The sequence below is a fragment of the Mauremys reevesii genome, linkage group 2 (assembly GCF_016161935.1).
Source record: "Mauremys reevesii isolate NIE-2019 linkage group 2, ASM1616193v1, whole genome shotgun sequence".
In the NCBI taxonomy this organism is placed as follows: Eukaryota; Metazoa; Chordata; order Testudines; family Geoemydidae; genus Mauremys; species Mauremys reevesii.
In genome coordinates, this window is record NC_052624.1 from 115,373,270 (window position 1) to 115,399,912 (window position 26,643).

The 26,643-nt window shown below is 42.6% G+C and overlaps 1 protein-coding gene across 4 annotated transcripts in view; it reads left to right on the forward strand.

The window, feature by feature from the left end:
- STX17 (syntaxin 17) overlaps window positions 1-26,643 on the forward strand; it is an 86,657-nt gene that overhangs the window by 19,003 nt on the left and 41,011 nt on the right. For all 4 annotated transcript variants that reach the window (XM_039526297.1, XM_039526298.1, XM_039526300.1 and 1 more), the window contains exon 3: window positions 6,897-6,962. In XM_039526297.1, coding sequence (XP_039382231.1) covers window positions 6,897-6,962 — 66 coding nt within the window. The remainder of the gene's footprint in view (window positions 1-6,896; window positions 6,963-26,643) is intronic.

Consider the following 26,643-nt stretch of genomic DNA (forward strand, 5'->3'; position numbering starts at 1 on the left):
TGATCCATACAAGGACCACTAGAGCATTTCATAAGGCCCACGGCCTGCTTCAACACAATATACTAATGGCTGATTCATTAACGTTTTGTCATGTTTACATTATTTTAGTTTACACCAAGTGTGTAAATAGACGATACTGTACATAGGTTGTTTCTATTTAAATACATATGAAACAAGCTGAACTTAAAATATAAATCAATACAGGTGACTTTAAATCGTATTAAAATGTGTAGAATCTTTCACCCACACAAGGTTGTGCTTAGGTTTGTGTGTCCCTCCTGTGTAATAAGGCTGGGCACCACTGGACTAGACAATCAGAACAATAATACATTAGCTGGAATAGCTCTTTAATCATCACATTTTTATATATCTCTCTCTAATTTTTTGACTTAAATAAATTTTAGCGCCAGCAGTCTTGCAGGCTGTCAGAACCAACAACTAAACTGTTTCCTATAAAGTATTTCTTGTTGAATTACATTTTAACCATATAAACCCATCATCCCTTGGGGTAAAAAGATAACTTTGTAGAATCTAGTCTTATTTATTTTGCAGGTTACTTTTAAGCAAAAATCATTAATTATGCCAAATTGCTTAAAGCAGCAACATTATTTACTTATGATGAAGCCAATGTCGCTAACCTCATTTCATGAATATTGATTTAAACCTTAGGTTCCAGAGATAATCCAGACAATTAATCTACTAAATCACTTGTTTGAAGAAAATATAAAATCAATGTATAATGAAATTTGACCTTGAGACCACCTGTTAGACTCTTGCTTCTCAAAGATGATAAAACAATATTTTGAATTCTCCTCATAGTGAGGGGTTCTGAGAATCTAAACCAATAAGAGTGTGAGAGGGCGCTCCCTAAGAAATTAGCACTCAGTCTTTCTATTCTTTGTCAGGCTTTCTTGAAGGTCACTGTTTTCTAAAACACACTGCTTGAATATGCAGCAAAGAATCCTGTGGCACCTTATAGACTAACAGACGTTTTGCAGCATGAGCTTTTGTGGGTGAATGCCCACTTCATCGGATGCAAGAGTGGAAATTTCCAGGGGCAGGTAAATATAAGCAAGCAAGAAGCAAGCTAGAGATAACGAGGTTAGATCAATCAGGGAGGATGACCAAGTGTAGATTGGTCCACGGGAGGTCCACTTCCTAGACACCACGGTGCTAATAAGTGATGGTCACATTAACACCACCCTATACCGAAAACCTACCGACCGCTATGCCTACCTTCATGCCTCCATCTTCCATCCCGGACACACCACGAGATCCATTGTCTACAGCCAAGCACTGAGGTACAACCGTATCTGCTCTAACCCCGCAGACAGAGACCAACACCTAGAAAATCTCCACCAAGCATTCTCAAAACTACAGTACCCGCACGAGGAAATAAGGAAACAGATCAACAGAGCCAGACGTGTACCCAGAAGCCTCCTACTGCAAGACAAACCCAAGAAAGAAACCAACAGGACTCCACTGGCCATCACATACAGTCCCCAGCTAAAACCCCTCCAACGCATCATCAGGGATCTGCAACCCATCCTGGACAATGATCCCACACTTTCACAGGCCTTGGGTGGCAGGCCAGTCCTTGCCCACAGACAACCTGCCAACCTGAAGCATATTCTCACCAGTAACTGCACACCGCACCATAGTAACTCTAACTCAGGAGCCAATCCGTGCAACAAACCTCGATGCCAACTCTGCTCACATATCTACACCAGCAACACCATCACAGGACCTAACCAGATCAGCCACACCATCACCGGTTCATTCACCTGCACATCCACCAATGTAATATATGCCATCATATGCCAGCAATGTCCTTCTGCTATGTACATCGGCCAAACTGGACAGTCTCTAAGGAAAAGGATAAATGGACACAAATCAGATATTAGGAATGGCAATATACAAAAACCTGTAGGAGAACACTTCAACCTCCATGGCCACACAATAGCAGATCTTAAGGTGGCCATCCTCCAGCAAAAAAACTTTAGGACCAGACTTCTAAGAGAAACTGCTGAGCTTCAGTTCATTTGCAAATTTGACACCATCAGTTTAGGATTAAACAAAGACTGTGAATGGCTTGCCAACTACAGAACCAGTTTCTCCTCCCTTGGTTTTCACACCTCAACTGCTAGAACAGGGCCTCATCCTCCCTGATTGATCTAACCTCGTTATCTCTAGCTTGCTTCTTGCTTGCTTATATTTACCTGCCCCTGGAAATTTCCACTCTTGCATCCGACCAAGTGGGCATTCACCCACGAAAGCTCATGCTGCAAAACGTCTGTTAGTCTATAAGGTGCCACAGGATTCTTTGCTGCTTTTACAGAACCAGACTAACACGGCTACCTCTCTGATGCTTGAATATGAAGCTCTCTTACCCCAAAACATGTATTGAATGTAATATTTAACATGTATGAAATATTCATACTGAAAGGTTCTGTGTGAAATATTCAACACCCTTACAAATATCAAAATTTGTGAAAGGCTCAGGTAGATCAGCACAGCTGCTGTGAGAACAGTAGGAGAGGTTGAAGAGTATGATACGCTGTGTGTATATATAGAGCAGGGGTTCCCAAACTTGGTTCGTGGCTTGTACCGGGTAAGCCCCTGGCAGGCCACGAGACGCTTTGTTTACTTGAGCGTCCGCAGGTATGGCCACTCGCAGCTCCCAGTGGCCACAGAGCAATCCGCGAACCAAATTTGGGAGCCCCTGATATAGAGGAAGCATGCTCTTGTGGTAAGGGCACAGGATAGGGAACTGGGAGATCTGAATTCTCTTTCAGCCATGGACTTCTTGTGTGACCTTGAGCAAGTAACTTATGGTGGAATTTTCAAAAGGTTTTGTGGGCACAAGTGGCTTGCTGCATGCACCATCTGGGGCTCAGGGCGTGTTTATGGTTATAGGGGATTTTCAGAACAGAATGTTAGTTCTGCCTAAGTCCACTGAGTGTTCTGGAGGGTGAGTACTCTGAGTGGTATTCAGTAATCACTCTGGGCCCTATGTGCTTGAAAAAGTTCCTCTTTAGGCAGTGACACAGTTCCAGCAGCCTCTGCATAATAGAATATGGTCTTCTGCAGTGCACCTCCTCTAAACTTCCTGACCGGAAGCTAAACAATGAGGTACATTTTCCAGAACTGCACTCTCAGAGAGCAGATCTAGAGCAGAGGTGCTGGAACAATTTGTATGGTGGGGGTGCTGAGAGCCATTGAACCAAACTGTAAACCCTGCATATATGATGGAAACCACTTCAAGCCAGGGGGTGCAGCAGCACCTCACCATGGTTAAGTAGAATTTTCAAAAGTGCATGAGATAGAACAGGACAGAATGGAGACAGGAGATTCTTAGAGAGGTGTCCTCATAGGTCGTATTTCTAGGTGGAGGCTGAACCAGTTGCTGGTTACAGCCCAGAACCCATCTAAATATGCTACAGGTCGAGATGTGAGGGAAAAAGACTAGCAGAGCTGTCAAGCGATTAAAAAGATTAATCACGATTAATCGTATGTTTAAAGAATAATAGAATACCATTTATTTAAATATTTTTGGATGTTTTCTACATTTTCAAATATATTGATTTCGATTATAACAGAGAATACAAAGTGTACTGTGCTCACTTTATATTTATTTGATTACAAATATTTGCACTATTTAAAACAAAAGAAATAGTATTTTTCAGTTCACCTAATACAAGTACTGTAATGCAATCTCTTTATCATCAAAGTTGAACTTACAAATGTAGAATTATGTACATTAAAATTGCATTAAAAATAAAACAATGTAAAACTTTAGAGCCTACAAGCCCACTCAGTCCTATTTGTTGTTCAGCCAATCACTCAGGTAAACAAGTTTGTTTATATTTGCAGGAGATAATGCTGCCTGTTTCTTTTTCACAATGTCACCTGAAAGTGAGAACAGATGTTTTCATGGCACTGTTGTAGCCGGTGTTGCAAGATAGTTACATGCCAGATGCGCTAAAGATTCATATGTCTCTTCATGCTTTAACCACCATTCCAGAGGACATGCATCCATGCTGATGACTGGTTTGCTCGATAACAATCCAAAACAGTTCGGACTGATGCATGTTCATTTTCATCATGTGAGTCAGATGCCACCAGCAGAAGGTTGATTTTCTTTTTTGGTGGTTTGGTTTCTGTAGTTTCTGCATCAGAGTGTTGCTCTTTTAAGACTTCTGAAAGGATGCTCCACACCTCATCCCTCTCAGATTTTGGAAGGCACTTCAGATTCTTAAACCTTAGGTCAAGTGCTGTTGCTATCTTTAGAAATCTCACATTGGTACTTCCTTTGCGTTTTGTCAAATCTGCAGTGAAAGTGCTCTTAAAATAAACATGTGCTGAGTCATCATCTGAGACTACTATAACTTGAAATATATAGCAGAGTGCAGGTAAAATAGAGCTGGAGACATAGAATTCTCCCACAAGGAGTTCAGTCACAAATTTAATTAATGTATTATTTTTTTAACGAGTATCATCAGCATGGAAGAAGGTCCTCTGGAATGGTGGCCAAAGTACAAAGGGGCAATGTTTAGTATATCTGGCATGTAAATACCTTGCAATGCTGGCTACATGCCCCATGCAAATGCCTGTTCTCACTTTCTGGTGACACTGTAAATAAGTAGGCAGCATTATCTCCTGTAAATATAAGCAAACTTGTTTGTCTTAGTGATTGGCTGAATGAGAAGTAGGACTGAGTGGACTTGTAGGCTCTAAAGATTTGTATTGTTTTGTTTTTGAGTGCAGTTATGTAACAAAAAAAATCAACATATTTAAGTTGCACTTTAACGATAAAGAGATTGCAGTACAGTACTTGTATGAGGTGACTTGAAAAATACTGTTTCTTTTGTTTATCATTTTTACAGTGCATATATTTGTCATCAAAAATAATAATATAAAGTGAGCAGTGTACACTTTGTATTCTGTGTTGTAACTGAAATCAAAATATATTGGAAAATGTAGAAAAACATCCAAAATATTTAATACATTTCAGTTGGTATTCTATTGTTTAACAATACAATTAAAACTGCAATTAATCATGATTAATTTTTTTATTCATGATTTTTTGAGTTAGCTGTGAGTTAGCTGTGATTAATCGACAGCCCTAAAGACTAGTCTTCCTTTCTTTCAGAGAAAGAGGTGGTGACAATATTCTTTATCTAAGGTTTGTGATCCAACTTGACCTTGACCTCATTGTGAATAGATTCATATATGATGAGCAGAGGGGTGACCTGGAGTGGGCAACATACAGGGACAACATCCTTTCACTCCTCATCAAGCTCACTACTCTGGTCATATTAGCCACCTGGGTTCTTTCAAAGTACCTTTAGAGACACCACTAGCATCTTAGATATTATAACGTACAGTATTATAGCACTCTTAATGTGTAAGGCAAAGCAAGATGTCTCAGCATTTCTTATGGGAAGTATAAGGAACAATAAGTGCTTTTTGAAGAAATTCTGTGATCGTGTACATTCGGAGAACAGGTTTTCTCATGGTTTAATGATATTGAATTGATGTGGCAAATTACATTATGTTACAATCAGCTGAATAATTTTTTTTAGAAAATATAGTGTAGCTCAGGTTTGTCATTATTTAATAGATGGCATAAACTGCAAAATTTAGGGTGTTGGTTCAGTCCCTTCTCTAATTTTTATTAAAGAACAATCACAATGATTTTATTGGCATAACGAGTTATGCAGATGTTCCTAATACTCTTTTTTTTTTAAATGGTCCTTCTGACTTAATTTAATTGACCTCAAACTATTATTTTTTTTCTTAATACTATGTAAAATCTTAGTATGAAGGACCTTTTCTCTCTAACATACTCTCTAAATTGAGAAGTAATTCCTGATTCCTTATATGATGGTTAGGAGACTCAGGACCTTGGAATATTTTAAGTTGATCTTAAATTAAAAATTTAAAAAATTAAAAATAACACAAAAGATAGAGGGTAGATAAAATATGCTATTGAGAGTATGATTTATGAAGAGATTGAAAGAATTAATCTTACATAAAATGGCAACTCATATTTTTTTATTAAAACCTATGCTGTTATTTTGCTCTGTCATTTAAATGACTAAAAATTTTCATACGTGAGCCTGTATTTTCTCTTATTTCATTTAATACATTATTTAATGTTTTAATTGTATATACCAAGAATCCCAATTTGTATTATTTGCTGGTAAAATTATTTTTTGTTAAGAGATTTGCTTTTGTGGTCGGAGTGTCTCTGTGGTAGCTTTTTGTGAACTGTCAGTAGCAGGGATTGATTTATTTAACTGATGAAAAGCTTTGTATGATGATTTTGATATCCGAGGTATTTATCATTTGAATCATTGCTGTGGCCCCAATCTGGTAAAGAATGCTGCATGGATGGCCCCTGCTGAAGTCAGTGGGGCTCCGTGCATGTGATTGTCTTTTTTGGATTGGGGCCCATGTTTGTAACTGTTTTAAAGTATTAAAATTAAATGGCATGTACAGTCTCTTGAGGGGAACGTAATTCTCTATATAAAAATAACATCTGGTAGCTTATTGTTTCATAACAGGCATGACTGGTACAGCTCTCCCCCTATGTTCTTCACTGCTTGCTGTCATCTCTCTGCTGTCCATTAATGGAAATATACTGTAACATTACCAGAACTCTATTAAGTCTATTTGTTGTTGAGAACTAATACAAGGTCTCTGGCTATGTTAGAATGAATGAAAATATAGTGAACCAAATTAATCCCTTGTGAAGATCCATTTACTTCCCTGGCTTTGCACCAGGAAGAGTTTGGCCCTGTTATTACTGTAAACTACAGAAATGTCAAATAATTATTGAGTGATAAAGTTTCTTTTCTAGCAATTATACAGAGTATTTTTTCTTTATGTAGTATCAGAGATGCAGACTGTGGGACAGATTACACGAAGAGCACATCAATGCAGGACGTACTGTTCAGGTAAGGATATTAAAGTGGTTATGTGAAATTAATGGGATTAAATGGCTTTTTATCTAGTGCTAGATGGGATGGGGACGGATTTTGATAGGGATTAATATTTTATAGGCACCTGTTACTGCTTTACTTGAAGGTAGGGTTACCTAAAATGTGGCCTGAGGGGCAAATGTAGTCATAGGTTTTCTTTCCTTTATAAGTGCAGAAAGAGAACAAAGATGATCATCTACAGTGTTTATTGCCAGCAAACTCAAACCACAGAATGTTTCTATTAATCTAACAAGGTACAAGTGCAAGTAAATTTTGTGGTTGTGTGCTCTTATTTTTTATTTTTAAATACTGTGCGTATGCATGCAAATCTGCAGCTGTGTGTGACTCTTAGCACCTGACAAATTATTAATACAGTCTTGTGTGTTGCAGAGTTTGAACACTGGGTTATCTTATGTTATAACTATAATTAGAACATAGCAATTGTTATAATGGAACAGACGTGGGCTCAACTTTCCAACATAAATAGACCTAAATGGATCATCCACATTGGATGTTCAGATCCACTCTTAGATGCGTAAATACCCATTTTGCTTGTATAGGTGTCAAAGGATCTGATCATGCAGTGTGATTCAGTAGCATGGACACCTGTGCCTATATGGAGGTCAATTAACTTCATGCCCAGTCAACCTTAACTTGGCCCTGTGTGGAATGTCATGAAAGTTTAAAAAAAACAAACCCACATCTCCTAGATACAGAACAATACAAAGTAATATACATGCCAGAGAGTAGCATCCAGCCAGCTAATAACCCATCATCCAAGGAGCCTCATTGATAGAAATGTCTGCTAAGATCATATTAAAGTTCACATTTCTAATACTACAAACAAACCTTACCTTAAAATGGGTCATTGTCCTTTATGAAAAATAAAAGATTAAAACCCACAGTCAGAAGTAAAAGTTAATCACAAAGGAAAAATGGCCTCAAACAAAGGGCAAAGTTAAGGTTGAGTGGGTGTCATCTTGAGTCCATGGCTGAGTAGGTTTGGTTTGCAAGTGATGGAAGGTATATGATTGTCTGTGGGCAGAGATGTGAGAGATGATATATGTAGAAATGTAGTTTTATTTTGTGTTTTCAGGTTTTGGGAGGTTTGAGTTTGGCATTATGTTTTGCGTGACGTGTTTCTGATGTTTGAAGATGAAATAACAGCACTTGGTTCTTTGTATACTCCAAAGTTTCTTCTGAAGGTGGTTGCAGAATCAGACCCTTAGAACAACAGTTAGAACAATATTGTAACCTAGGCTCCTGACAAGTGGACACCTAGTTAGCCACAACTGAGTTAAAATTGTGCTATTTATAGACAGTTGAACAGTGATGGTAGATAGGGCTTTATGTGGAGTTCTAATTTTATCGATATCACTCTGTTACAGTTTTAGCAAGATGACGTCTATCAGTTGTAGACTCAGAAATGACACCTGTATTAATAAAATATGAAATATATTTAAAGATAAAAATCTGTAATACAAAAGAGTTTTTTATACTGTATCTGCGACTATGTAATGTTGGGGCTGAGCAGAAGGGGTACCATTTTCACTTAAAGCTAACCCAGTGTCCTTACTTTTGTATTTAATTCTTTTATGCTTTCATGTTTTGATGCTGAAAGGATAAGTTATGCATTAAACTGATATACAGTCTGATATTAACAGCCCAGAATAAGTATTTGGATCCATGCAAGCAAAGAATAGACTGGGACTTTGTTTTAATTAAATAGTTAGGAGTCTGGAGTACTTGATAATAAATTATATGACATGTAGAATGTGTTTGCTGTAAGCTGTTTAAATGTTTACCAACGGACTTGTGTTCTGTTTGTTTGCAAAGAAATCAGATTAATTATTTTGATACCAAATGTTCTCTGCTGCACACACTTTGCTCTCAGAATTAGATGTTGTAAAAATACATTAGGAATCCCTAAGTCAATATTGACCCAAGGCATCCGCCACAGGTTTTAGACAAATATATGCACAGCCACTCTACATTTAATCCATGTACGCATAATTAGCCATTTTTCTGAATTTTCAGTTTACACAGAATAATTACTTTTATTGTACTTTAAAGCTGGACAAAAGTATAATAGAAGTATAGGTAAGTATAAATGTATACCTCTTACTCCTGGTAAAGCGAATGAGATATTAAAAAAACAGTTTTAAAAGAAAATTTCACCAATGGGTGAAAGATTTTGGGAAATATTATTTTGCAGAAAATTATGCCATTCCTTTCAGAACATTAAGAAGGTAGCTCTTGCATACAGTGTCCTCAATTTCTGAAATAGTTTTGATAGATTCCCCCTCCCCCTTCTAATATACTGTCACAGGGCCATGCCTGCCCTATAGTGCCCCCTGTTGACTCAGTGTTGTGCTGTGTGCCCTCCCTGCCGTAATTTTGCTTCATTTGAGGTGGGGCTCAGCCCTCTGGCTGGGTCATTTTGAGTTCAGTTCCCTTTCAGGGTAACAAGTACAAACAAAAGTCCCAACCAATGCAAAGTACTTTCTCTCCACTTGGTCTCCTCTTCAACCCACCCTGGACTCCGTTCCTCATCTGTTCTGGGTTAACTGTCAGGCTCTCAGAGCCCTGACTCCCAGGCTCTTTCCCTAGAGTCCCCTCAGTCTCCTGCAGACCCTCATTCAGGGCCTTCTACAGGAGCCTACCAAGTTTCTCTGGTTCCAGACTCTTCATACTGAGTTCTCATCCCTTTTAAAGAGATCACCCAGCTGATCAAGTCCAGTTTGGGGGGTGGGGGTGGGAGGGAAGGAATCGTAGCTAATCTGGAGCAGATGTGACTGAACCCAGCTACCCCTTAAGGATCAGTCAACCATGTGACACATATCCTAGTCACTCTGTAGAGCTACAGGGGCAACACACATGTAATAACTTGGTAAATTTTGCTGAGGAGTTTGCCCCAGATGTGTTCAATGCAACAGATCATTAATAGTCTATCATAAGCTTTAAGAGGACTCAAAAGGAACAGTACAACAGCCCAGTGAGATGTTATTACAACAGATAAATTAATGCTCCCAGTTGGAGGTAAAACACATTACCACTATCACAGAGTATGTAAGTTGTTGAATAAAAGGAAAAAATCCCAAGGATGCCCTGTCTAGCTCCAGTCCATTTCCAACCTAGACTTGCACAACAGAAAAGTCCTGCTTAGTGAACATGTGCAAAAGAGAGAGCCTATTTTGAACAATATACCAAATAGTTCTGGGATATGCTGTCCTTTAAAATGCAATTCTTATCAGAAAACTAACTTGAAATTTTTTGTTTAATGCTTTTTCATTCATAAACTGAACACACCTGAGTTGCAAATCATGAGTGAGATTTTTTTTTCTGGCTGTCAGCCCTGCAAACTCAAACTGGGCTCTTTGTTTCTCATATATCTTCATCAACAATAATAAAGACTCTATAGGACAAATTATGCCCTCTGTTATACCTTTACAGTGCCTTTGTCTTCAAATGGAGTTTAAATTATTCTTCAGTTGGGTTATACAGGTCAAGTACATTTTTTTTGCCTTTAACACTTTAGATACAAGTGAGTAGCAACTGTGTGTTTTATTTTTTAAAAAATTATTGTATGTTTAGAGCAGAGGTTCTCAAACTGTGGGTTGGGACCTCTCAGGGGTCATGAGGTTATTACATGGGTGGTGGCGAGCTGTCAACCTCCACCCCAAACCCCGCTTTGCCTCCAGCATTTATAATGGTGTTAAATATATAAAAAGTATTTTTAATTTATAAGGAGGGTCGCACTCAGAGGCTTGCTATGTGACAGGGGTCACCAGTACAAAACTTTGAGAATCATTGGTTTAGAGGGTGGGATTTTCAAAAGTACTCAATGTTGTTTTTACTTTACTCCCATTGTTGTCAGTAATAAAACTCCCTTTGACTTCAAAATCCCACCCATTATCTTTTCATTGTCTTAATGGTCTTCACTGATTTAAGGCCAGTTTCAGAGGTTAGTGTCATCTGGTGTAACTTAAACATTTCCCTAACTTCTTTAACATGTAAGTTACATCAGCTTGAAGGCAGTTATCAGTGTTGCAAACTCCCATGATTTTATTGGGAGTCTCATAATATTTGGGGTTTTTCTTAAAGCACCAGTTCCTGGAGTCAAATGATTACGTGATAATCTCAACTTTTATTTCAATAAAAGTAAGTTTCCAGCCCTCAGGACTGCAGAGAAAAAAGCTTGAAAACATGAACCTGAAAGGCATAAAACCAGAAGTGAAATAAAAGGAATCGCAAATTTATTATTTTTTAAAAAAATCATGATTTTTTTCAGTCAGTCTCAAGACTTTTGGGAGGCCTGACTCTTGTTTTTTCGATGCTTGTGGTTAACAATACTGAGTTAGATTCAGGTTTCCTTAGACTCACATCATCTTGTAACTTGTATCCCTTAACGCATCACTTTACTACTTTATACTAGAAAGTATAAGGAAGACTATGTTGGTGGAATTTGTCCCCCCCCCGCCCCTTCTCCCCCCCCCCCAAAAGGAAGAGAGGGATGTGACAGTGTGTAGGTTAGGGATCGGCAACCTCTGGCACGCGACTCACCAGGGCAAGCCCCCTGGCGGGCTGGGCCATTTTGTTTACCTGCCATGTCCTCAGGTTTGGCCGATTTTGGCTCCCACTGGCCGCGGTTCGCTGCTCCAGGCCAATGGGGGCGGCAGGAAGCGGCGGCCAGCACATCCCTCGGCCCACGCTGCTTCTCGCAACCCCCATTGGCCTGGGACGGCGAACCGCGGCCAGAGGGAGCTGCGATCGGCCGAATCTGCAGACGCAGCAGGTAAACAAACCGGCCCGGTGGGCCAAAGGTTGCCGATCCCTGGTGTAGGTTAAAATACGCCCCTCTCCTCTGGCTCATCAACAGGTAAATTCCATCAGATTATACTCCCTTAGACTCTGTGGGCCAAATTCCAAAGGGCACAGCTACGTTGGCAAAGTTACAGTGCCAGCAGTTACAGTGCTGCTCAGAGAGCACTGAAGGGAAACCGCTGTCGTGTTCACACTGTCAGCTGCCTGCACAATAGCGTTTTCACATTTGTGGCACTTGCAGCAGTATTTGGAGCTGTGTACTCTGTGCAGCTATCCCATAGAACATCTCTTTCTCTTCTGCCGGTAAGACTTGTGGCATCCTGGGTCCTGTCTCAATGACCCGTGACGCATTGCTTCACATCCCAAAAATCCTTGTGCTTCCATCTGCATTTGGTGCCATCTTTCAATGGTTTGTGTACTGCGCGCCCTGCCTCTTCAGGTTGCAGGAATGGATCCCGAACTGCTGACCAGTATATGCTGCTCGCTCTGACTAACATGTCACAAATGACAGTGGAATTATTCCTTAAACTACAAAGGCAAGAGGAGTGCAACATTGATCTTGCCACGCATAGTAGCTACAACATGAGATTGCTTGTGGCATTCACGGAGGTGCTGACCACAGTGGAACGCCCCTTTTGGGCTTGGGAAACAAGCACTGAGTGGTGGTATCACATCGTGATGCACATCTGGAATGATGAGCAGTGGGTGCAGAACTTTTGGATGAGAAAAGCCACTTTCATGGGACTGTGAGATGAGCTCGCCCCAGTCCTGTGGATCAGGGACGCAAGAATCATAGAATCATAGACTTTAAGGTCAGAATGGACCATTATGATCGTCTAGTCTGACCTCCTGCACAGTGCAGGCCACAAAATCTCATTCACCCACTCCTGTATCAAACCCCTAACCTATGTCTGAGCTACTGAAGTCCTCAAATCATGCTTTAAAGACTACAAGGTGCAGAGAATCCTCCAGCAAGTGACCTGTGCCCCATACTGCAGAGGAAAGCGAAAAACTCCCAGGGCCTCTGCCAGTCTGCCCTGGAGGAAAATTCCTTCTGACCCCAAATATGGCAATCAGCTAAACCCTGAGCATGTGGGTAAGACCCACCAGCCAGACACCCAGGAAAGAATTCTCTGTAGTAACTCAGATCCCACCCCATCTAATATCCCATCACAGGCCATCGGGCATATTTACCGTTAATAGTCAAAGATCAATTAATTGCCAAAATTAGGCTATCCCATCATACCATCTCCTCCATAAACTTATCAAGCTTAGTCTTGAAGCCAGATATGTCTTTTGCCTCCACTGCTCCCCTTGGAAGACTGTTCCAGAACTTCACTCTTCTGATAGTTAGAAACCTTCGTCTAATTTCAAGTCTAAACTTCCTGATGGCCAGTTTATATTCATTTGTTCTTGTGTCCACATCGGTATTGAGTTTAAATAATTCCTCTCCCTCTCTGGTATTTATTCCTCTGATATATTTATAGAGAGCAATCATATCTCCCTTCAGCCTTCTTTTGGTTAGGCTAAACAAGCCAAGCTCTTTTAGTCTCCTTTCATAAGACAGGTTTTCCATTCCTTGGATCATTCTGGTAGCCCTTCTCTGTACCTGTTCCAGTTTGAATTCGTCCTCCTTAAACATGGGAGATCAGAACTGCACACAGTATTCCAGATGAGGTCTCACCAGTGCCTTGTATAACGGTACTAACACCTCCTTATCTCTACTGGAAATACTTTGCCTGATGCATCCCAAGACTGCATTAGCTTTCTTCACAGCCATATCACATTGGCGGCTCATAGTCATCCTGTGATCAGCCAATACTCCGAGGTCCTTCTCTTCCTCGGTTACTTCCAACTGATGTGTCCCCAGCTTATAACAAAAGTTCTTGTTGTTAATCCCTAAATGCATGACCTTGCACTTTTCACTATTAAATTTCATCCTATTACTCCAGTTTACAAGGTCATCCAGATCTTCCTGTATGATATCCTGGTCCTTCTCTGTATTGGCAATACCTCCCAACTTTGTGTCATCCGCAAACTTTATTAGTACATTCCCACTTTTTGTGCCAAGGTCAGTGATAAAAAGATTGGTCCCAAAACCGATCCCTGAGGAACTCCACTAGTAACCTCCCTCCAGCCTGACAGTTCACCTTTCAGTATGGCCTATTGTAGTCTCCCCTTTAACCGGTTCGTTATCCATCTTTCAATTTTCATATTGATCCCCATCTTTTCCAATTTAGCTAATAATTGCCCATGTGGAACCGTATCAGATGCCTTACTGAAATTGAGGTAAATTAGACCCACTGCGCTTCCTTTGTCTAAGAAATCTGTTACCTTCTCAAAGAAGGAGATCAGATTGGTTTGGCATGATCTACCTTTTGTAAAACCATGTTGTATTTTGTCCCAATTGCCATTGACCTCAATGTCCTTAACTACTATCTACTTCAAAGATTTTTCCAAGACCTTGCATACTACAGATGTCAAACTAACAGGCCTATAGTTATCCGGATCACTTTTTTCCCCCTTTCTTAAAAATAGGAACTATGTTAGCAATTCTCCAGTCATACGGTACAACCCGTGAGTTTACAGATTGATTAAAAATTCTTGCTAATGGGCGTGTGCCAGTTCATGTGCCAGTTCCTTTAATATTCTTGGATGAAGGTTATCTGGGCCCCCCGATTTAGTCCCATTAAGCTGTTCGAGTTTGGCTTCTACCTTGGATATGGTAATATCTACCTCCGTATCCTCATTCCTATTTGTCATCCTACCATTATCCCTAAGCTCCTCAGTAGCCTCATTAAAGACTGAGGTAAAGTATTTGTTTAGATATTGGGCTGTGCCTAGATTATCCTTAACCTCCACTCCATCCTCAGTGTTTAGCGGTCCCACTTCTTCTTTCTTTGTTTTCTTCTTATTTATATGGCTATAGAACCTTTTACTATTGGTTTTAATTCCCTTTGCAAGGTCCAACGCTACATGGTTTTTGGCCTTTCTCACTTTATCCCTACATGTTCTGACCTCAATAAGGTAGCTTTCCTTGCTGATCACTCCCATCTTCCACTCCTTGTAGGCTTTCTGCTTTTTCTTAATCACTTCTCTGAGATGCTTGCTGATCCAGCTTGGTCTACAATTCCTCCCTATGAATTTTTTCCCCTTTCTTGGGATGCAGGCTTCTGATAGTTTCTGCAACTTTGACTTGAAGTAATTCCAGGCCTCATCCGCCTTTAGATCCACAAGTTCTTCAGTCCAATCCATTTCCCTAACTAATTTCCTTAATTCTTTAAAGTTAGCCCTTTTGAAATAAAAAACCCTAGTCCCAGATCTATTTTTGTTTATCCTTCCATTTAATTTGAACTGAATTAGCTCATGATTGCTTGAACCAAGGTTGTCCCCTACAACCATTTCTTCTATGAGGTCTTCACTACTCACCAAAACCAAATCTAAAATGGCATCCCCTCTTGTTGGTTCAGCAACTACTTGGTGAAGGAATCCATCAGCTATCGCATCCAGAAAAATCTGAGCCCTATTATTATTACTAGCACTTGTCCTCAAGTCTATATCTGGGAAGTTAAAGTCTCCCATAATCACACAATTCCCATTAGTATTTACTTCATTAAAAACATTAAAGAGGTCTCTATCCATATCCAAATCGGATCCTGGCGGTCTATAGCACACTCCAAGCACTGTCTCAGGGGACGCTCTAGTAGATTTCTTCCCCAATGTGATTTTTGCCCAGACAGACTCTGTCTGATTCCATCACTTCTTTACCTGATTAGGCACAGACATTCTACCGCCAGTATCACCTATTTGACTGGTATCTACACTACCCTTCCTCCTTATGTCCATTCTCCTACCCACAGCTGTGTCTTTTCTTTCTTTGTTTTCTTCTCTTTCATTGTTAAAATCTGGCGTAGAGATTACCTGGACATCTCCCAACCATCTCCCCCAAATTGCTAGTTTAAAGCTCTCTTAGGGTACGTCTGCACTACAGGATTATTCCGATTTTACAGAAACCGGTTTTGTAAAACAGATTGTATAAAGTTGAGTGCACGCGGCCACACAACGCACATTAATTCGGCGGTGTGCGTCCATGGTCCGAGGCTAGCGTCGATTTCCGGAGCGTTGCACTGTGGGTAGCTATCCCGTAGCTATCCCATAGTTCCTGCAGTCTCCCCCACCCCTTGGAATTCTGGGTTGAGGTGCCAGTGCCTGATGAGGCAAAAATCATTCTCGCGGGTGATTCTGAGTACAACCTTACCCCTCCCTCTGTGAAAGCAGCAGACAACCATTTCGCGCCTTTTTTCCTGGGTGAACTGTGCAGACGCCATAGCACAGCAAGCATGGACCCTGCTCAGCTCAATACCGCAATCGTGGACGTTTTAAACACCTCGCGCATTCTCGTGCAGTCTATGCTGAACCAGGACCTGCAAAGCCAGCCGAGGAGGAGGCGGCTACGGCAGCGCGGCGATGAGAGTGATGAGGACATGGACACAGAATTCTCTCAAACCGCGGGCCCCTGCGCTTTGGAGATCCTCATGGTAATGGGGCAGGTTCTAGCCATTGAACGCCTATTTTGGGCCTGGGAAACAAGAACAGACTGGTGGGACCGCATAGTTTTGCAGGTGTGGGACGATTCGCAGTGGCTGTGAAACTTTCGCATGCGTAAGGGCACTTTCATGGAATTTTGTGACTTGCTTTCCCCTGCCCTGAAACGCCATAATACCAAGATGAGAGCAGCCCTCACAGTGGAGAAGCGAGTGGCAATAGCCCTCTGGAAGCTTGCAATGCCAGACAGCTACCGGTCAGTCGGGAATCAATTTGGAGTTGGAAAATCTACTGTGGGGGCTGCTGTGATGCAAGTAGCCAAAGCAATCATTAAGCTGCTGCTACGAAAGGTTGTGACTCTGGGAAACGTGCAGGCCATAGTGGATGGCTTTGCTGCAATGGGATTCCCTAACTGTGAGGGGGCGGTAGATGGAACCCATATCCCTATATTGGCACCGGAGCACCAGGGCACCCAGTACGTAAACCGCAAGGGACATTTCACCAACATCCACGTGGGATGGCCGGGAAGGGTTCATGACGCTCGCGTCTTCAGAAGCACTACTCTGTTTAAATGGCTACAGCAAGGGAATTACTTCCCAGACCAGAAAATAACAGTTGGGGATGTTGAAATGCCTGTCGTTATCCTGGGGGACCCAGCCTACCCCTTGATGCCATGGCTCATGAAGCCATACACAGGTAGCCTGGACAGTGGTCAGGAGCTGTTCAACTACAGGCTGAGCAAGTGCAGAATGGTGGTAGAATGTGCCTTTGGCCGTTTAAAGGCGCGCTGGTGCACATTACTGACTCGCTCAGACCTCAGCCAAACCAATGTCCCCTTTGTTATTGCTGCTTGCTGTGTTCTCCACAGTCTCTGTGAGAGTAAGAGGGAGACCTTTATGGCGGGGTGGGAGGCTGAGGCAAATCACCTGGCCGCTGATTATGCACAGCCAGACACCAGGGCGATTAGAAGAGCACACCAGGAAGCGGTGTGCATCAGAGAAGCTTTGAAAACGAGCTTCATCACTGGCCAGGGTAGGGTGTGACTGCTGTGTTTGTTTCCCCTTGATGAACCCCCACCCCCCTTGATTGACTCATTCCCTGTAAGCAACCCACCCTCCCCCTTCGATTACAGCTTGCTTAAGGAAATAAAGTCACTATCGTTTAAAAATCATGTATTCTTTATTAATTCATTATAAAAAGAGGGAGAGAACTGAGAAGGTAGCCCGGGTGTGGTTTGGGAGGAGGATAGGAGGTAAGGAAAAGGCCACTAAAAAAAATTCACAGTAACGACAGCCTTTTGGTTGGGTTGTCCACGGGGGTGGAATGGGCGGGTGCACGGAGCCTCCCCACACGCGTTCTTACACGTCTGGGTGAGGGGGATGTGGAACATGGTGAGGGGTGAGGGTGGTTATACAGGGGCTGCAGCGGCACTCTGTGATCCTGCTGCCGTTCCTGAAGTTCCACCAGACGCCGGAGCATGTCAGTTTGATCACGCAGCAGCCCCAGAGTTGCATCTCGCCACCTCTGATCTTCCTGCCGCCACCTCTCATCTCGGACGTCCCTCCTGTCCTCACGTTCACTGGCATCTTTCCTGTAATTTGATACCACCTCCTTCCACTCATTCAGATGAGCTCTTTCCTTGCGGGTTACTTCCATGATATCCGAGAACATTTCATCTCGCGTCTTCTTTTTCCTCCGCCTTATCTGAGCTAGCCTTTGGGATGGAGTAGGGAGGCTTGAAAAATTTGCAGCTGCATGACGGAGGGAAAAAAGGGAGAGAAGTATTTAAAAAGATACATTTTACAGAACAATGGTTATACTCTTTCACCGTGAACAACACTATTCACCTTACATAGCACATGTGATTTCACTACAAGGTCGTATTTTGCATCTTAATATTGAGTGCCTGCGGCTCTGGTGTTACAGATCTCACAGATGCAGGTCCGGGCATCAGAATTCAGCTTGCATGCGGCCATGGTAAGCCACTGTCTTTCGGCTTCTGCAGCCGTCATATATACAGTGCTTTACCCCTCCCCCCACCACATGGCTGGTAGCTGGGAAGATCCCTGCTAGCCAAACGCGAAAAAGCTCATCGCTGTTTCACTCCTCCCCTCCCCCCACTTGGCCACGTGCAAGGAAGGATTTTTTTTAAGCAGCAGGCCACGAACCCAGTAGGAAAATGGCCATCTCTGTCCCCTTAATTAAATTCCTGATTTTTCAACCAGGTTACCCTGAACGATATCACTCTGCTGAGGATAACACAGCGAGATAAAGAACGGATGTTTCTGGAATGCCAGCAATCACCGGGACCATACACAGCTATGCTTTGTCATGCAATGATACCCGATTACTTGCTACATGCATGGCATGGTAAAGTGTCCTACCATGGTGGACGGAACAAGGCTGCCTTGCCCAGAAACCTTCTGCAAAGGCTTTTGGAGTACCTCCAGGAGCGCTTCATGGAGATGTCCCTGGAGGATTTCCGCTCAATCCCCAGACATGTTAACAAACTTTTCTAAGTAACTTTACTGGCTGCGAATGCATCCCAAGTCCTCAGGGCAAATCAATCATTAAAAAAACGCTTGCTTTTAAACCATGTTTTATATTTACTAAGGTACACTCACCAGAGGTCCCTTCCATGGCTTCACTGTCTGGGCTAGTGGCTTGGGAGGGCCGGGAGGGTAATTCCGTCTGGGTCAGAAAAAGCTCCTGGCTGATGGGGCTAACGGAGTGCTGTGTGCTCTCTGCAAGCTTGTCCTCCTCTTCTTCATCGTCATCTTCCCCGTCCGCAGAATCCACGGACAGGGTGGGGTAGTGGTGGCGGATCCCCCTAAAATTGCATGCAGCTCAGCGTAGAAGCGGCATGTTTTTGGCCCTGCACCGGACCTTCCGTTTGCTTCTTTGGTTTTCTGGTAGGCTTGTCTGAGCTCCTTAACTTTCACTCTGCACTGCACTGAGTCCCTGCTGTGGCCTTTTTCCATCATAGCCTTGGAAATTTTTTCAAATACTTTTTCATTTCGTCTTTTGGAACGCAGTTCTGTTAGCACTGAATCCTCTCCCCATACAGCGATCAGATCCAGTACCTCCCGTGCAGTCCATGCTGGAGCTCTTTTATGATTCTCAGGAGACTGCATTGTTACCTGTGCTGATGAGCTCTGCGTGGTCACCTGTGCTGATGAGCTCTCCACGCTGGGCAAGCAGGAAATTAAATTCAAAAGTTCGCGGGGCTTTTCCTGTCTACCTGGCCAGTGCATCAGAGTTCAGATTGCTGTCCAGAGCGGTCACAATGGTGCACTGTGGGATACCACGCAGAGGCCAATACCATCGATTTGCGGCCACACTAACCCTAATCCGATATGGTAATACCGATTTCAGCGCTACTCCTCTCGTCGGGGAGGAGTACAGAAACTGGTTTAAAGAGCCCTTTATATCGATATAAAGAGCCTCGTAGTGTGGATGGGTGCGGCATTAAATCGGTTTAACGCTGCTAAAATCGGTTTAAACGCGTAGTGTAGACCAGGCCTCAATCAGTTGTGCCAGCCTCCATCCTAGAAGTCTATTTCACTCCCTACTCAGGTGAAGTCCATCCCTAGAGAACAGTCCTCTGTCCATGAATGCCTCCCAGTGGCCATACATCCCAAAGCCCTCCTTATAGCACCACTGCCTGCGCCATCTGTTGATCGTCATAATCTTGTCACACCTTTGTTGCCCTTCTCTAGGAACAGGCAGAATCCCATTGAAGATCACCGGAGCCTCGATTTCCTTAAGCATCTTCCCCAGCCTGGCATAGTCTCCCTTGATACGTTCCAGCGAGAATTTAGCTGTATCATTTGTTCCCACATGAAGGACAATCAATGGATTTTTTCCTGCTCCCGTTAGGATCCTCTTCATCCTCAGGTCCACATCCTGTATCTTAGCACCTGGCAGACAGCACACCTGTCTGTTCTCCAGATCAGCTCTGGTTACAGGCCTGTCTATCCTTCTCAGTAAGGAGTCCCCAATCATGTAGACTTGCTTTTTCCTAGTGATGGTGTGATTCTCTGGTCTATCCCCTGTTCCCTCTGACTGCAAGTTCTCTCGATTCTTATTCTCCCTTGCAATCCTCTGCAACTCATCCCATATCCTCCTGGGGCTCATATTTGGTGGTGTTATCTCCATTGACTCTTCCCTCTTCCTAATTGTCGGAGAAAAACTCAGTTCTCGCTTTTTCTTTGGGTGCAGCAAAATCAAATACTTTATTATTTCTCCAGTAATTACAGTAGAGGGAGGGAGTGCCCTAGGACACAGGGTTGCCCCTGTCCCGGACAGGTCTCTCAACAGGTAAACAATTACAGCAAGCATTTATACCTTTATTACAGACAATAACAAGCAATAATACAGACAATAATGAGCAACAACTGCATTTTGTTTATACATAAGCCATCCTGCTATCTTATTTTTCTCACTTCTAGGAGACGCCAGTCTACATATTTGGTTATCAGTTGCAAGGTCATAATAACTTCTTACACAGTTCTTTTCTGCTTGCCTCACACAATCCTCACTTCTACAAATCTCACATCATTAGGGTTACAGTGTGGCCTAACTACAAGCCTGACTCTTGCTAACTGACTGACATGCATTAAGATCCCCTTCAAATCCTTGTTAATTCTTTCCCTACTTCCACACTCTCCCCTTTTGTACTTCTAGTACAACAGATATTTTCAAACCTCTATTTGCATTAAGCCATGGATTTCAGATTCTACATCAGATGTTTCAACTTTAGGGGTTTTCATTGGATGTAATGACAATGCATGATTAGCATGGACATGAAAGGTATTACTATTATTACGTCTTTTACAACCCTAAGCTAATTAATAGCAATACAAGCAATAAAATTCCCATAGCAATAATATGATGGGGTTGTTATACAGTTTTGGTCAGCTGCTCTTCTCTTTTTCCTTGCCCTCTCACCTTCAGTGACCACCTGCTGTGCCCCTTCTTCATCTTCCAACTCTGCAAACCTGTTCCTGAGCTCTATTTCTCCTTCACTAGCCCGTCTTTTCCTCTGCATGGTTCTCTTAGTCACATGCTTCCACTGTCCACTTTCCTCACTCAGCAGTCTCCCCTCAGAGTTCTTTGGTCCTGCTTCCATCTGCAAGTCTGAGCTTTTCCCTTCAGCCTCCTCATGTCTTTGCTCCATCATCTGCTCGAACTCCCTTCTAAACTCAACCAGAGTTTCCACCTGCATCTCCAATCCTTGGATCTTTTCTTCCATCAGCTCTATCAGGCAGCACTTCATTCAGACGAAACTTTTTTCAGGTATCCCCTCCAGGATCATGTACATGCCACCACTTCCACATCCAGTCATCTTCATTGTGTCTTCCACTGCTTGGGTCACTACCACTGCTGCCTCTGTATCTGTCATAGTCTTCCCTCCTAAATCCTGTGCGTCTGGGTAACACAAACCAAACCAAAACACCACCACCCACAGCAAAACAAACCCCCAACGAGCACCAAAACACTGTCAGACCACCACACACTCCCTTCACTAGCCTGTCTGTTCCTCTGCCTGCCTCTCCTAGACTTCCCCCCAAACTCCTCCAACAGAATTCCCACTCAAACTCCCCTGTTTACAGCTCAGCTTGCTGGCTTGTGTGGCACTGCGGCTGTCTGAGAGCTGCCCTGTCACTGCAGAAGTACGTGGTGATTGCACTGTGGAAGCTGGCTACTCCAGACTGCTACCGATCAGTCGCTAACCAGTTCGGAGTGGGAAAGTCAATTGTTGGAGTCATGTTGATGGAAGAGTGCAGGGCCATTAATCGCATCCTGCTCCGAAAGGTCGTGACTCTGGGCAACGGGTGTGACATTGTGGATGGCTTTGCACAAATGGGCTTCCCTAACTGTGGAGGGGAGATAGATGGCATGCATATTTCAAGTCTGGCACCAGACCATCTAGCCACCAAGTACATTAATCGCAAGGGGTATTTCTCAACGGGTCTCCAGGTGCTTGTGGATCACCGTGGGCGTTTCACAGACACTAACTCAGGCCGGTCTGGAAAGGTGCATGATGGACGCATCTTTTGGAACACTGGCCTGTTCAGGAAGCTGCAAGCTGGGACTTTCTTCCTGGACCCAAAGGTCACCATAGGGGAAGTCAAAATGCCCATTGTGATCCTTGGTGTGACGGTGCTGCCCGTGGGAGCCAGCTGAGGTCACTCAATCAGGGTGAACTGCAAACCAAACGGGGCAGACAAACCCCAAACGTTGGTGGTTATTCCAATATTTAGATTTACCAACCAGCATAAAACACCTTCTATAGTACCTCACTGGTTACTCAGAGGTCCAAACACCGCAGTTCCCTTAAAGTGCTCAGCCTCAGGTCTCCATCCAGACACACCTGTCAGATATGATGATGATTCCTGAAAATCTTATCTCATCATACAAAAGAAAAGGTTCTTCCAATCCCAAAGGATCAGCCACATACCCAGGTTCAATTATAACTTAGATCTTACCCAAAATACACGCTACAGCCAATTCTTATTAACTAAGCTAAAATTTATTAAAAAAGAAAAGAGTGAGAGTGTTGGTTAAAAGATCAATATACATACAGACTTGAATTCAATTCTTGAGGTTCAGATACACAGCAGAGGTGAGCTTATAGTTGCCAAAAGTCCTTTCAGATTATAGTTCATAGGTTATAGTCCAATATCCATATTCAGGGTGGCTCCAGTCAATGACTGGGGATCTCAATCCTTGTGACTTAAGGTTTCCCCCTCTTGAAACCCAAAGCAGATCTGAGATGAAGTAGGATCATGTCCCAGGGTTCTTATACATTTCCAGCAGCCTTTCTGCCTGGGAAAACAATAGGCCTAACTCTCCTTCTTCCAAACATCCTGGCAATTAGGCACAGGGTAATTTATCCATTAAACAGTTCAGATACAGGTTACCACAACCTTCAAAGAGACATAGAGCCAATAGTACTATTTCACACAAGTATCACCACAAATGTTAATATTCCTTTTTTGCTCTTTGAATTTAAAACTATAGCAAAAGACAAGACTGACCTCCGAGTCATCCTCTGCCTATGGGCCCCCCTCCACATTCTCATCCAAGATTTCCTCCTCCTGGCTTGGTCCACTCTCAACTGACACGCGGGCCAACAGAGTATCCACAGGGGCCTTCGCAGTGTAGGTGAGGTAGCCACCTAGTATCGCATCCAGTTCTTTGTAGAACCGGCAGCTGATGGGCGCAGCACCAGAGCTTCAGTTTGCCCACCGCGCCTTGTGGTAGGCGTTCCGCAGCTCCTTCATTTTGACCCTGCACTGCAATGTGTCCTAGTCATGGCCCCTTTTTGTCATGCATCGTGAAATCTGTCCGTAGATATCATCATTCCTATGGCTGGAGCGCAGCTGGGACTGGACAGCCTCCTTTCCCCAAATGCTGATGAGGTCCAGCAGCTCATCATTGCTCCAAGTGGGGGATCACCTGGTGTGTGGAGCAGGCATGGCCACTTGGAAAAATGCGCTGAGACCACTGCACGCATCACCGAGCAAACAGGAAGGGGACTTTCAAATTTCCAAAGGAATTTATGTGGTGGGGGTGACGGTTGGTCACCTGAGGGCAGAGCAGTAGAGTTCAAACCAATGACCAGAGAAGTGAGAACAGGCATTGTGGGACACCTACCGGAGTTCCAATGGCAGCACTGTAGTTGCCACGGTGTCTACACTGGCTCTGCAGTGCTGTAGCCCCAGTGCAGATAGTTGTATGCCTCTCATTGGGGTGTTTTTTTTTAAAGTGCCACAACTGTGCAGTTTCTGCACACTAAGTGTGTGTACCTCGGGAGTTACAGCGCAGAAAGCTGCTTTACTGTGCAGAAACTTGCCAGAGTAGATGCAAGTTACACCTTGGTAAATGGGCATGAGTTTAAGTTAATGCAACTTGAATGTTGAGGGGGATGGAAGAAGGTGTAAATTACACTGTCTCTTAATTACTCTTCTAAATTTAGCCCATGGATTTTTTTATATGAGAAATTCTCTTCTCTCAAAGCTATGTATTGTAATATTTTTGCAGCAATCATGTATAATCTGTTTTTCCCAACCAATTGCATAGTGTTCCTAGGTGCAAATCATTTAATGAGGGAATTAGCTTCATATTTAACCATAGTCGTGTATTCACATGAATTTTGCACCTGTTTAGTTAAACTGATTTAGTTAAACCAGTGCAGCCCATTGTGTATACTCTTATTTTGATTTAAGAGAAGCTTATTTTGATTTATCTTAAATCTGTTCATGATTGACTTAGACAAACCACAGTAAGCCTGGCTTAAACCAAAATAAGTGTGTCCACTCAGCCTTTTGCATTGGTTTAAATAAATCAGTTTAAAAACAATACCTTTAGTTAAACCTGTGAACTCAGTGTGTAAGATAGCCTTTAGCTGCAAACACAGGTGATCAAAATATGCCAATATTAACTCATTTTTTTTATTATTCATTGAATGCCCAAAAGTGTGCTTGGTGTTACAGAGACAAAATAGACATTGCCACTGCCCCAAAGAGTTGAAAGTTTAGAACCCTGATCCTGCAAAAAGCTTATGTATGTGCTTAACTTTACCCATGTGAGTGTTTCTGTTGACTTCAGTAGGTTTGCTCAGGTACTTAAAGTTAAGCATGTGTAAGTGCTTTGGAGGATAGGGGCCCAAATAATGACATGACAGAATCAAGAGAAGTATTAGCGCAATGGCATAAGTGGGACAAATACAAGACAATGAGCTGGTTTAGAAGTACAGTATAAATCTTGATTTAAAACAAAACAAAAGCATGTAGCTTGTGGAGGGGAGCAGCGAAAGATGATGATGGAGGGAAAAGGAGACACAGGGTAGGTAGGTAAGGGGGGGACATGACTGTGATCTCTGTACTACTGTAATATGAATAAATGATGTATTTAAAATGTAACAAAACTGGAAAATAGACTTTAAGGTCAGAACGGACCATCGTGATCATCTAGCCTGACCACCTGCACATTGCAGGTCACAGAATCTTGCCCATTCACTCTTGTTATAGACCAATAACCTCTGGTTGAGGTACTGAATTCCTCAAATCGTGATTTATGGACTTCAAGTTATGGAGAATCCATCATTTACAATAGTTTAAAGCTGCAAGTGACCCATGCCCCACGCTGCAGGGGAAGGTGGAAAAACCCCAGGGTCTCTGTCAATCTGATCCTGGGGAAAATTCCTTCCTGACTCCAAATATGGCAGTCAGTTAGACCCTGAGCATTTCAGCAAGACCCAACAAGCAGACACCTGGGAAAGAATTCTATGTAGTAACTCAGAGCCCTTCCCCATCTATTGTCCCATCACTGCCTGTTGGTTTTATTTGTTATTAGCGGTTGCAGATCAGCTACATGTCACTATAGGAAGTTTCATCAGACCATCCCCTCCATAGACTTATCAAGTTCAGTCTTGAAGCCGGTTGGGTTGTTTTCCCCCCTCCTCCCCTTAGAAGGCTGTTCCAGAACTTCACTCCTTTGATGGTTAGAAACCTTAATCTAATTTCAAGCCTGAACTTGTTGATGCAGGTGGGGTTTTTTTTGTGAAAAGCAATTACAGGCAAGAATACAAATACATATTTGGTTCAGATTGTTATAAGGATATTACTGATTGTAGGATTTCCTTGTTTCTTGCTCTTATGCATTTAATTTTAAAATTCACTATTTTAAAACTTTTTTCTTAGTAATTTTTTATACCCATTTGTTCTTGTGTCAACATTGGCCCTTAACTTAAATAACTCCTCTCCCTCTCTGGTATTTATTCCTCTGGTGTCTTTATAGAGAGCAATCAGCTCTCTTCTCAGCCTTCATTTGGTTAGGCTAAACAAATCCAGCCCTTTGAGTCTCCTCTCATAAGATAGATATTCTGTTCCTCTGATTATCCTAGTAGCCCTTCTCTGTACCTGTTCCAGTTTGAGTTCATCTTTCTTAAACATGGGAGACCAGAGTTGCACATGGTATTCCAGATGAGGCCTCAGCAGTGCCTTATATAATGGTAGTAACACTTCCCCATCTCTACTAGAAATACCTTGCCTGATGCATCCTAAGGTTGCATTAGCCTTTTTCATGGCTGCATCACATTGGTAGCTCAGTCATCCTGTGATCAACCAGTACACCCAGTGTGTTTGATATTATATTTGAAGTTAAAGAATATAATAAACTGGAGAGAAGAGGAAAAGGGGAAAGGCTATGGGGAGGATCAGTGACAATTACAGGAGGTGTAATGAGGCAGGTGGAAGTAGTTGATGGCATTAACACTAGT